At 45.0% G+C, this 12,925-nt stretch overlaps 1 protein-coding gene across 1 annotated transcript in view; it reads right to left on the reverse strand.

Annotated features, from left to right (window-relative positions):
- The window catches only part of LOC144499235 (lysine-specific demethylase 7B-like), a 111,739-nt gene that overhangs the window by 11,113 nt on the left and 87,701 nt on the right, over positions 1–12,925 (reverse strand). The window contains exon 18 of the mRNA XM_078221354.1: positions 3,309–3,406. Coding sequence (XP_078077480.1) covers positions 3,309–3,406 — 98 coding nt within the window. The remainder of the gene's footprint in view (positions 1–3,308; positions 3,407–12,925) is intronic.

Genomic DNA, 12,925 nt, shown 5'->3' on the forward strand with positions numbered 1-12,925 from the left:
TTTGATCATGGATAAGGTCCTCGGGTTGAAGTTCTGAACTGGAAAAAGGCCAAATTTGATGAAATGAGAAGGGATCTGGGAAGTGTGGATCTGGTAAGGATGTAAATGGAAAGTGGGAGGCCTTCAAAGGAGAAATTTTGAGAGTGCAGAGTTTGTATGTTCCTGTCAGGATTAAAGGCAAAGTAAATAGGAATAAGGAACCTTGGTTCTCGAGGGAGATTGTAACACTGATTAAGAGGAAGAGAGAGTTGTATGAAATGTACAGGCAGCAAGGAACAGATCAGATGCTCGAGGAGTATAAAAACTGCAAGAAGCTACTTAAGAGGGAAATCAGGAGGGCTAAAAGGAGACATGAGGTTGCTTTGGCAGACAGAGTGAAGGAAGATCCAAAGAGCTTCGATAGGTATGTTAGGAGCAAAAGGATAGTGAGGGATAAATTGGTCCTCTTGAAGACCAGAGTGGTAGACTGTGTATGGAACCAAAAGAGATGGGGGAGATACTAAATGGTTTTTTTGCATCTGTATTTACTGAGGAAACGGGCATGGAGTCTACGGAAATAGGGCAAACAGGTAGGGAGGTCATGGAACCTTTACAGATTAAAGGGGAGGAGGTGCTTGCTGTCTTGAGGCAAATCAGAGTGGATAAATCCCCAGGGCCGGACAGGGTATTCCCATGGATCTTGAGGGAAGCTAGTGTTGAACTTTCAGGGGCCCTGGCAGACATATTTAAAATGTCAGTATTCACGGGGGAGGTGCCGGATGATTGGAGGGTGGCTCACGTTGTTCCGTTGTTTAAAAAAGGTTCCAAAAGAAATCCGGGAAATTATAGGCCAGTAAGTTTGACGTCGGTGGTGGGCAAGTTATTGGAAGGTGTGATAAGGGATAGGATCTACAAATATTTAGATAGACAGGGACTTATTAGGGAGAGTCAACATGGCTTTGTGCGTGGTAGGTCATGTTTGGCCAATCTATTAAGAGTTTTTCGAGGAGGTTACCAGGAAAGCAGAAGAAGGGAAGGCGGTGGATGTTGTCTACCTGGATTTCAGCAAGGCCTTTGACAAGGTCCCTCATGGGAGGTTAGTTAGGAAGGTTCAGTCGCTAGGTATACATGGGGAGGTAGTAAATTGGATTAGACACTGGCTCAATGGAAGAACAGTAAGAAGTCTCACAACACCAGGTTAAAGTCCAACAGGTTTATTTGGTAGCAAATACCATAAGCTTTCGGAGCACAGCTCCTTCGTCAGATGGAGTGGATATCCACTCCATCTGACGAAGGAGCTGTGCTCCGAAAGCTTATGGTATTTGCCACTAAATAAACCTGTTGGACTTTAACTTGGTGTTGTGAGACTTCTTACTGTGCTTACCCCAGTCCAACGCCGGCATCTCCACATCAATGGAAGAACCCAAAGAGTGGTTGTGGAGGATTGCTTCTCTGAGTGGATGCCTGTGACTAGTGGTGTGCCGCAGGGATCGGTGTTGGGTCCATTGTTGTTTGTCATCAATATCAATGATCTGGATGATAATGTGGTAAATTGGATCAGCAAGTTTGCTGATGATACAAAGATTGGAGGTGTAGTGGACAGTGAGGAAGGTTTTCAAAGCTTGCAGAGGGAATTGGACCAGCTAGAAAAATGGGCTGGAAAATGGCAAATGGAATTTAATGCAGACAAGTGTGAGATATTGCACTTTGGAAGGACAAACCAAAGAAGAACGTACAGGGTAAATGGTAGGACTCTGAAGAGTGCAGTTGAACAGAGGGATCTGGGAATACAGGTACAGAATTCCCTAAAAGTGACATCACAGGTGGATAGGGTTGTAAAGAGTGCCTTTGGTACATTGGCCTTTATAAATCAGAGTATCGAGTATAAAAGTTGGAGTGTTATGGTAAGGTTATATAAGGCATTGGTGAGGCCGAATTTAGAATTTTGTGTACAGCTTTGGTCACCTAGTTACAGGAAGGATGTAATTAAGGTTGAAAGAGTGCAGAGAAGGTTCACAAGGATGTTGCCGGGACTTGAGAAGCTGAGTTACAGAGAGAGATTGAATAGGTTGGGACTTTATTCCCTGGAGCGTAGAAGTGTGAGGGGAGATTTGATAGAGGTGTACAAGATTTTGATGGGTATAGATAGAGTTAATGCAAGCAGGCTTTTTCCACTGAGGCTAGGGGAGAAAAAAACCAGAGGGCAAGGGTTAAGAGTGAAAGGAGAAAAGTTTAAAGGGAATATTAGGGGGGGGCTTCACGCAGAGAGTGGTGGGAGTGTGGAATGAGCTACCGGATAAAGTGGTAAATGCGGGGTCACTTTTAACATTTAAGAAAATGGATGGGTTCATGGATGAGAGGGGTGTGGAGGGATATGGTCCAAGTGCAGGTCAGTGGGACTAGGCAAAAAATGGTTCGGCACAGACAAGGGCCAAAAGGCCTGTTTCTGAGCTGTAATTTTCTATGGTTCTATGAAGGCATTTAACAGAGACTTGTTTTGATATTTTACAGAAAGAAATGCAAATAGCTAGGAATTGTGAGGATGTACTACAGGATGAGTGTCTTGCAATGTAGTAGTTTGTAAAGCATGTGGATGTTTTTGATTTAATCTATTATGAAATTTTGGCTATACATATAAACTCTATTTAGAGAGATAAGGAAATCTGATAATGTACAGTATTGTGTGTTTAATGGCAGGCAGATAGTGGGCACCAACACCCCCTGTGCCCCTATAAAGAAGCAAAGATCTTCCATGCCCAGTGGACATCAGTGACTGGGATATTTTGGTGACCGCTATAATCACATTTTGATTGAATGTTTTAAGTTTCCTTTGCCATTTGTTTTTGTCTGATGCAGCATCCCTTTAAGGGGCTACTCCTATACTTTGTTCCTCAGTTTGTTTAATTTGGTTTAATTGATTTAACTCAAATAGCATAAATAAGGACAGACTAAAGCTGTGGTTGTTGGAGGTTTCAATCATAGACATTACCATCATAAAAGGCGGCCATTTGGCTCGCTCTACATGAAGCAATCAAATCCGCTGTACTTTTCTGCTCTATCTCCAGAAATCTTCAAGTTTCAGTAGTATTCGTGAATAAAAGCTTAAAAAGTTTGAGCTCCATTTCTATCCTTCACTGCCTGGCTTTCTGGGATATAAAATGGAGACTGCACATGGGATAATTTAAAAGGGCAGACTTTGCACGGGTTGTGCAGGAACTGTCAGATTGCACCCACAGCTTAGAAAAAACATTGGCTAAGAGTATCTAACTACATGATCAATAAGTGTCAATCCCAAACATTCCAATCCACACATGGTACCAGCATCTTACTTCTTCTGATAGGTTGGCTGGTGTTCCAAGTAAGCTCCTTCCTTCATGACTCACTGATTCACTGCTGTCCACAACAGCTCCCTGCTTATTAGGCCCAACTGTGGAATAAACACATGAACATCACCCAATAGTCATGATGGTATCTGTAGTAGAATGTTTATAACAGTATTAGAAATCAATGTACTGTACCCCAGAGCACCAGACCCACAGCTGGCCTCATGGCTGAGTAATGGTCAAAGTGTTAATTAAATAAATTCAAAACAAAAACAATTTTGATGTGAAGAGTCAAGGTACAAACATCCAAGCTACAGATTTGGAGGGCGGGTTGAGGAATACATATTTATCTCAGATCAGTTTTTCTTTACTGAGATATGGACGTCACTGGGAAATCCATGTGACGTCCACCATCACAGGGAATCATCTTCTTGAACGGCAGCAGTCCCTGAGGTAGGTACAACCACAGTGCTGTTAGGGAGTGAGTTCCAGTATATTTACTCAATGACAGAGAAGGAATGGTGATATATTTCCAACTCAGGATGAGGAGCGGCTTGGAGGAAAACCTGCAGGTGGGTGATGTTTTCATGCATCATTGGCTTGTTCTTCTAGGTGGTGGTGGTCATTTATTTGGAAGGTGCTGTTGAAGCACATAGTACATACCGTTGTGGTTGCTTGTCGGTGCTGGAGTCAGTGAATGTTTGAAATGTCAATCAAGCGGGCTGTTTTGTTTCACATGGTGTCAAGATTCTGGAGTGTTGTTGGAGCTTCACTCATCTATTCAAGTGGAGAGTATGCCAGCACCCTAGTGACTTGTGTCTTGTGGTTTTCAAAAGTCAGGAAGTGAGTTACTTGCTGCAGGATTCTTAGCTTCTCACCTGCTCTCGTAAGCATAGTATTTATCTGCTAGTACAATTCAAATTCTAGTGGTAACAACCAGGATGTTGATAGAGGGGAATTCAGCACTGGCAACGTCACTGAAAGTCAAAAGGAGATGGTTGAAATTTTCTCTTGTGGGAGGCCCCCAATGAGTCAGCAGGAAATAGTGGAGCAAATATGTAGTCAATTCACTGACTGGTGTAAGAATAATAATCAGCGGATACAAGGGGATTTCAACTTCCCCAACATAAATTGGGATAGTCATAGTGCCAAGCGTTTAGAGAGGACATATTCAGGGGAATTTCTTGTATCAATATGTAGAAGGCCCAACAAGCAGTGCTGGATCTGATACTGGGTAACAAAGCCAGACAAGTGTTCAATGTGGCAGTGGGGACCATTTTAGTGATAGCAACCACAACACTGTACGGTTCAAGTTTGTTATGGAAAAGGAGAAAAATGGCATGCAAAAGACATCTTTGGATTGGAGAAAGGCAGAATCCGGCCAAAGTTGATCAGGAACAGCTCCTTGCCCTCTTTTTAGGTCAGAGGAGTGGGAACCATTCAAAAAGGAAACAGGGAAGAGTACAGATCCAACATGGGTGGCATGGTAGCAGTGGTTAGCACTGCTGCCTCACAGCGCCAGGGACCTGGGTTCAATTCCGGCCTTGGGTGACTGTCTGAGTGGAGTTTGCATATTCTCCCAATGTCTGTGTGTGTTTCCTCCAGGTGCTCCAGTTTCCTCCCACACTCCAAAGATGTACAGGTTAGGTTGATTGACCATGCTAAATTGACCCTTACTGTCAGGGGGATTAACAGAGTAAATGTGGGATATGGGGATAGGGCCTGAATGTGATTGTTGTCGGTACAGGCTTGATGAGCCAAATGACCTCCTCCTGCACTGTAGGGATTCTATGATTCTAACATGTATCCTTTAGTGAATACATTCAGGGAACCCTGGATGTCTTGGACAATTTAGGACTGGATGAGGAAGAGGAGAAAGGCTTTTAGCAAGTCCAAAGGGAGCAATTCAGCTGCGGCCTTAGAGGAATATAGGAAATGCAAGAGGAAACTTAAGAAAGCAATCGGAAGAGCAAAAAGGGGGCATGTAAATGGACTTGCAAACAAGATTAGTGAGAATCCTAAAATATTCTATAAATACATTAAGGGGGAAGGGGCTAACCGGGGAAAGAGTAGGGCTAATTAGAGATCGGGGGCAGCCTGCGTGTGAAGCCACAGGACGTTGGAAGGATGTTAAATGAATACTTCTCATTGGGTTTTCATTCTGGAAAAAGGAGAACGTAGGTGCAGAATTCAGGAAAGGGACTGTGAGGAACTTGAACAGTTTGATACAAGGGGTCTGATGGGCTTAAAAATGGACAAACTCCCAGGCTCAGATGAATTGCAACCCAGGGAGGCGAGGCAGGAAATTGCAGGGGCTCTGTCACAAATTTTTGATTCCTCTCTGGTCATGGGGGCTGTCACAGTAAGAGTTTTAACAACACCAGGTTAAAGTCCAACAAGTTTATTTGGTAGCAAATGCCATTAGCTTTCGGAGCGCTGCTCCTTCATCAGATGGAGTGGAAATGTGCTCTCAAACAGGGCATGCAGAGACACAAAATCAAGTTACAGAATACTGATTAGAATGTGAATCTTTACAGCTAATCAGGTCTTAAAGATAAACAATGTGAGTGGAGGGAGCATTAGGCACAGGTTAAAGAAGTGCGTATTGTCTCCAGACAGGACAGCCAGTGAGATTCTGCAAGTCCAGGAGGCAAGCTGTGGGGGTTACCGATAGTGTGACATGAACCCAAGATCCCGGTTTAGGCCGTCCTCATGTGTGCGGAACTTGGCTATCAGTTTCTGCTCAGCGACCCTGCGCTGTCGTGTGTCGTGAAGGCCGCCTTGGAGAACGCTTACCCAAAGATCAGAGGCTGAATGCCCGTGACCGCTGAAGTGCTCCCCCACAGGAAGAGAACAGTCTTGCCTGGTGATTGTTGAGCGGTGTTCATTCATCCGTGGGGGCTGTGCCAGAGTACTGGAGGACAGCAAATATGGTTCCACTTTTCAAGAAGGGTGGTTGAGGTGAACCAGGGTTTTATACCAGTGAATCTCACGTCGGTTGTTCAATAGGGAAACTATTGGAAGAAAATTCTGAAGGAGACAGTTAATCCCCACTTGGAAGAAATGGGCTGGTTAGGGATAGTCAGCATTACTTTGTCAGAGGGAGGTCATGCATGTTGCGAAGTTGAGTAGAGCAATTGTAGAAAGTTAGAATTTGGTGTTCGGTGTGGGCAGTAGGGTGGCACAGTGGCTAGCACTGCTGCCGCAGAGCACCAAAGACTCGGGTTCGATTCCTGTCCTGGGTAATTGTCTCCCCGTGTCTGCGTGGGTTTCCTCTGGGTGCTCCAGTTTCCTCCTACAGTCCAAAGATGTGCAGGTTAGCTTGATTGGCTATGCTAAATTGACCCGAGTTTTGCGGGGATTAGTAGGGTTATGGGGATAGGGTGGGATTGTTGTTGGTGCAGGTTCAATGGGGTCGAAGGACCTCCTTCTGTACTGAAGGGATTCTATGAAGAGGAGAAAGCATTGCATGATTCTGTTAAAAAGGCGTTTTATTTTCTGTGCTTAGAAAGTTAATAATGCTGGTGCATATGGGGTCCCAGACTGAAACATTTGTATTGAAGGCCAAGCAGCAGGGTTGCCTTGGTAACAGGCTTTCAGGCTTTTGAATTTAGTCAATCAATTTGAAACAGAACAGGTTTGTGAGACAATAAGCAAAGAGAGCAATTGCCATTTGCCAGAGTAACAACCTCATCCATGTCTTAAGACAAAGGCTCATCGCAATAACGAAGGTACCAAAGAAGACAGTAGAATCAACAGAGAAAGCCCAGAATATTCTGGAAGACACCAAACCTGGTTGTAATTTAGAGAGTGACTAAAATTCTATTTTTTTTGTTAATAAGTGGGAATTGTATTTACCTAAATAGCATTCCATTAGAATTGTGTTTTACTCAGTTTGTTAATAGTTTTGTTATCTTGTTCACTGCTAGTTAGATAAATAAATTGTTACTTGTTGACTTTAGCGAGAGTGTCGGGTAGTTATTTTGATTTAACCACTAAAAGTTGCTGAAGCGCAGATCGTACTACTTCACACTCACTTTTACAGATTATGAGGAGAGGTACTCCTCTCAGTGGTTAGGTGTTAGTTCTGAGGCGGGGATCCACCTCCGCTTCATAACAGATTGGGGGCTCGGGTCTGGGATTTGAACAGTCCTAGATTCTCAAGTCTGGGATTTGAACAGTCTTTAAATAAGCCTCAAGTGAGAACTGCCTAACAAATGTGATAACATTTTTCAAGAATGTGATCACGTGCAGGAATGAGGAAAGTGCAGTTGATGTTGTTTATATGGAATTCAGAAATGCTTTTGACAAGGTCCCACATGGGAGACTGATTGAGAAGTTTGAAGAACATGGAATTCAGAGATACTTGGCGAGATTGATCCAAAATTATCTTCGTAATAGGACACAAAAGGTGGTGGTCAAATGCTGTTTGAGTGACTGGAGGCTAGTGTCCAGTAGCGTACCACAGGGTTCAATGTTGGGACTCTTATTTTATTATATACATAAATGCCATAGATAATGTGGGGAGAATGATAAGCAAGTCTGCAGCTAACACCAAGATTGATAGGGTGTTTAATAGTGAAAGATATAGACAGGTTGGTCAGATGGCAGATAGTATTTAACCCCAAGTGCGAGGTGATGCACTTTGGAAGAAGTAACAAGACAGGGGAGTATTTTATGAATAGCAGGACACTAGAAATCTCAGAGGAACAGATGGACCTTGGGTACTTATTCACAGATCCCCGAACACAGCTGAGTAGGTGAATAGGATAGTGAAAGCGGCTTATGGGACATTGGTCAGACCACAGTGGAGTACTGTGTGCAGTTGTGGTCACTTTAGGAAGGATGTGATTGCTCTCGAGGGGGTACAGATGAGATTCACCAGGATGTTGCCTGGGATGGAACTTTTGAGCTATAAGGAGAGACTGGATAGGCTTGTATTGTTTTCTTTAGAACGGAGAAGGCTAAGGGGTTGGGGGGGGGGGGGGGGGGGGGGGAGGGGTGGGCATGGTTGAAGTGTACAAGATTGAGGGATATGGACAAGGTGAATAAGAAGCAGCCATTCCCTTTGGTTAAGGGGAAAATCAAGAGGGGACTTGGTTTTATGGTGATGGGCAGGAGATTCAGAGGGGAATTTGAAAAAACTGAGGGTGGTGGGAATGTGGGATGCACTGCCTGGGAAGGTAGTGGAGGCTGGAAACCTTACAACCTTTAAGAAGTATTTGGATGAGCATTTGAAAGATCAAAACAGTCAAGGATATGGGACAAGTGCTGGAAAATGGGATTAGCGCGACTTTAGTGATAGTTATTGTCGGTGCAGACTGGATGGGCCGAAGGGCCTTTACTGCACTCTGACTCGATGGTCATTTCTGGCTTGAGTGGTAAGAATGTTACTTGCAACTTGTCAGCCCTTATAGCTCAAAATCCTGAGGTACTGAAACAGTCCAAGTCAAATGGTGTCCAGTCCAAATGGTGCTGAAAATTGAACATTCTCACTTCTGATCTTATGATGGAGGGATGGTCATTGATGAAGCAGCTGAAGATGGTTGGGCCAAGGACTCCCAGTGCCACGTGAAAGTGAGTAAAAAAATAGAAGGTTTAGGTTGGAAAGATAGTGCAGGAGGGGGGCTTTCGATTCCTGGGACAGACTCTGGTGGATATGGCACCTGAACAAGCCGGTTGCACCCCAACAGAGCTGGGATATGTTCCTTGAAGGGTATTTCGCTAATGCTGTTGGGAAGGCTTCAAATTAACTTAGAAAGGGTATGAGAACCAAGAGGAAATAGGCCAATATGAAGAAGGTCCAACAATGGAAGTACTGTGCTGGACCCAATTCTGGGGAATAAAGTCAGATGGGTGGTTGAGATGGTGGGGGAGCATTTTAGTGATAGCAATCACAACAGGGTATAATTTAAGCTTGTTTTGGACAAAGAAATAGACAAGTTGCAAACAAACATTTGGACTGGTGGAGAGATAATTTTAGTAAAATAAGGTAGGATCTGGCCGAGTTAGACTGGGAAGTTACTAGTGTGGAAATCTACAGAACGTGTGCGGGAACAGGGGGGACACATAGCAGAGATATTCAGGATACGAGTAGGGAAAGAAAGGTTTTAGAAGGTACAAGGGGAGCAAATCAGCAGAGGTATTAGTGAAGTGAAAAAAGTGGAGGGTGGAGCTTAAGAAAGCAAAGAGGGGCTATGAGAAAGCTGTGGCTGGCAAAAGTGGGCAAAATCTCAAGATATTCTATAAGTATATCAATAGGAAGAGGATAACCAAGGCAAGAGTAAGGCCCATTAGGGACCAAGACAGCAATCAGCGGGTGGAGCCAGGGGACATTGGTAGAACGAATACTTCACACCCTTCTTCACCCAAGAGAATGAGTGCGAAGAAAAAAAATTCAGGGAGAGAGACTGTGAGGTTCTTGAGCAAATTGACATAAAGAAGGGTGTTGACAGGCTTAAAAGTGGACAAATCTCCAGGTCTTGATGAATTGTGTGGGAGGCAAGGGAGGAGATTACAGGGGCTTTGACCCAATTTTTTTAATTCCTCTCTGGCCATGGGGAAGTCATGATGTGGAGATGCCGGCGTTGGACTGGGTTAAGCACAGTAAGAAGTCTCACAACACCAGGTTAAAGTCCAACAGGTTTATTTGGTAGCAAATGCCATAAGCTTATAATACCATAAGCTTAAAATACCATACCACATTTGGTAGCAAATACCATAAGCTTCCGAAAGCTTATGGTATTTGCTACCAAATAAACCTGTTGGACTTTAACCTGGTGTTGTGAGACTTCTTACATGGGGAAGTGCCAGAGGACTGGAGAACAGCTAATGTGGTTCCGCTATTTAAGAAAGGTTGTAGAGATAAGCCATGGAACTATAGACTAGTGAGTCTTGTTAGTAGGGAATTAGTTAGTAGGAGAAAATTCCGAATGAGAGCATCTACCTCCACTTGGAGGGGCAAGACTTGATCAGGGATAGTCAGCATGGGTTTGTCAAAGGGAGGTCATACCTAACAAATTTGAATTTTGTGAGGTGGTGACCAGGTGTGTAGATAAGAGTAGTGCAGTCGATGTATGGATTTCAGCAAAGCCTTTGACAAGGTTCCAAGTGGGTTGAGTGTCTCAGGCGACAAGAAGATATGGATGGGATAGTCAAATGGACAGATAAAATTTAATCCCAAAAAGTGTGAGGTGATGCACTTTGGAAAGACTAATTTGACAAGGAAGTATTCAATGAACGGTATGACACGAGGAAGTTCTGTGGGGCAAAGGGACCTTGGCATGTTTGTCCATAAATCGCTGAAGATGTAAGGACATGTTAGGAATGTGGTGAAAAAGGCATATTGGCCTTTGGCATTTTGATGAAGGCACTTGCCTTCATCAATCGAGGCATAGATTATAAAAGCAGGGAAGTCATGATGGAGTTGTATCGAACTTTGATGAGAACACAGCTAGAGTACTGTGTGCAGTTCTGGTCGCCACGTAATAGGAAGGATGTGACTGCACTGGAGCGAATGCAGAGATACACCAGGATGTTGCCTGGGATGGAACATTTAAGTTATGAAGAGAAGTTGGAGCAGCGTAGACTGAAGGGTGACCTGATCGACGTGTACAAGATTATAATGGGCATTGGAGAGTGTGGATAAAGAACAGTCGCTCCCCTCAGTTGAAGGGTCAGTCAGGAGGGGACACAGGTTCAAGATAAGGGCCAGGAGGTTTAGAGGAGACATGATGATCTGGAATGCACTGCCTGGGAGAGTGATATAGGCAAGTTGCCTCACATCCTTTAAAAAGTACCTGAATGAACACTTGGCATGCCATAACATTCAAGGCTATGGACAGATGCTTCTCACGTGTCGGTGCACTCGATGGGCCTCTTCAGCACCATATGATCCTATGAAATATTAGAGAGGAATGCCACGATGCATAAAATACTGGGAGAGTCACAGAACGGCAAGTTAAACAGTGAATTCGGAAGGAGGAAGAAACTAATGACCTAGAAATCTGGTTAACATCCCATTTCTGGATGTTTACCCAGGCCCCACTCCTCAGCACACTGCTCCCCCCAACTGCCCCCCCATCCGGACCCTACCCCCTCAGCGCAACATTTCCCCAACGGTTCCACTCCTCTGCGTTTTCCCCCTGACCCTGCCCCCTCAGCACAGTGTTTCCCTCCTGGACCCCGTCCCCTCTGCGTTTTCCTCCCACTGGACCCCATCCCCTCAGCGCAATGTTTTCCCAACGGATCCCACTCCTCTGCGTTTCCCCCCCAGACCCCACCCCCTCAGCGCAACGCGTCCCCCCTGGACCCCGACCCCTCTGCGCATTTTCCCCCCCATTGGACCCCGCCCCCTCTACGTTTTCCCCTCCGCTGGACCCCGCCCTCTCAGCACAATATTTCTCTCCTGGACCCTGCCCCCTCAGCATGTTCTCCCCGGCCCCGCCCCCTCTGCACGTTTCCCCCCTGGACCCTGCCCCCTCTGCGCAATGCTTCACCATCGGTTCCAATGCATTCCCCCCCTCCCCCCGCCCGACCCTGCTCCTCAGCACATCACCACAACCACCACCCCCCTCACCCATTCTCTCTCTCAAACTGCAAAGTGAATTCTATATTATGGTCACTGCCTCCTAAGGGTAAGGACAAGGGTAAAATGAAGGATCACTTTAAGCTCCCTCATCAAGTTTGCCTCATTACACATCAAATCCAGAATTGCCTGTTCCCTAGTGGGCTCCACCACAAGCTGCTCCAAAAAGCAATCTCGTAGACATTCCACACATTCCTTTGCCTGGGATCCACTACCAACCTGATTTTCCCAGTCAACCTGCATATTGATGTCCCCCATGATCACTGTAACCTTGCCTTTCTTATCTACTGGTGTATCTTGTGCCCCACATCCTGACTACTGCTCAGAGGGCTTTACATAATTCCCATCACTGTCCTTTTACCTTTGCAGTTCCTCAACTCTACCCACACAGATTCCACATCTTTTGACCATACGTCATTTCTTGCTATCGATTTAATTTCTGACTAACAAGGCAACCGTGCCCCCTCTGCCCACCTGCCTGTCTTTGATAGCATGTGTATCCTTGGATATTTAGCTCCCAGCTCTGATCCCCTTGCAGCCATGTCTCTGATGCCCACAACATCCTACCCGCCAATTTCAATCTGCACTACAAACTCATTTACCTTATTTCATATACTGCATACATTCAAATACAACACTCTCAGTCCTGCATTAACCTTCTTATTGTCGTCCCCTTATCTGCTGTGCCTGAAGTTGGATCCCTAACCCTTTCCAAACACTGTCCTATTATTTGTTCTGGAGACTTTAACATCTCCTGAGCTCTCTGTTTTAACTTTTTTCATAATTTTCCATGCAGTTGAACCCACTTCCCCATATGCTAACCTGCTGCTTTGCTTCCCATTAACCATTATACTTCTTCCAACTTTACCCCCCCCCCCCCCCCGCCCCCCCACCTTCGCTAGTTTAAAGTCCTTGTGATCACCCTATTTATCCTTTCCACTAGAACACTGGTCCCAGATCGATTCAGGTGAAGACCGTCCGAACGGTACGGATTCCTCCTGTTCCAATACTGATGCTAATGCCCCATGAAATGGAA

This window comes from Mustelus asterias, chromosome 9, assembly GCF_964213995.1.
Source record: "Mustelus asterias chromosome 9, sMusAst1.hap1.1, whole genome shotgun sequence".
Classification (NCBI taxonomy): domain Eukaryota; kingdom Metazoa; phylum Chordata; class Chondrichthyes; order Carcharhiniformes; family Triakidae; genus Mustelus; species Mustelus asterias.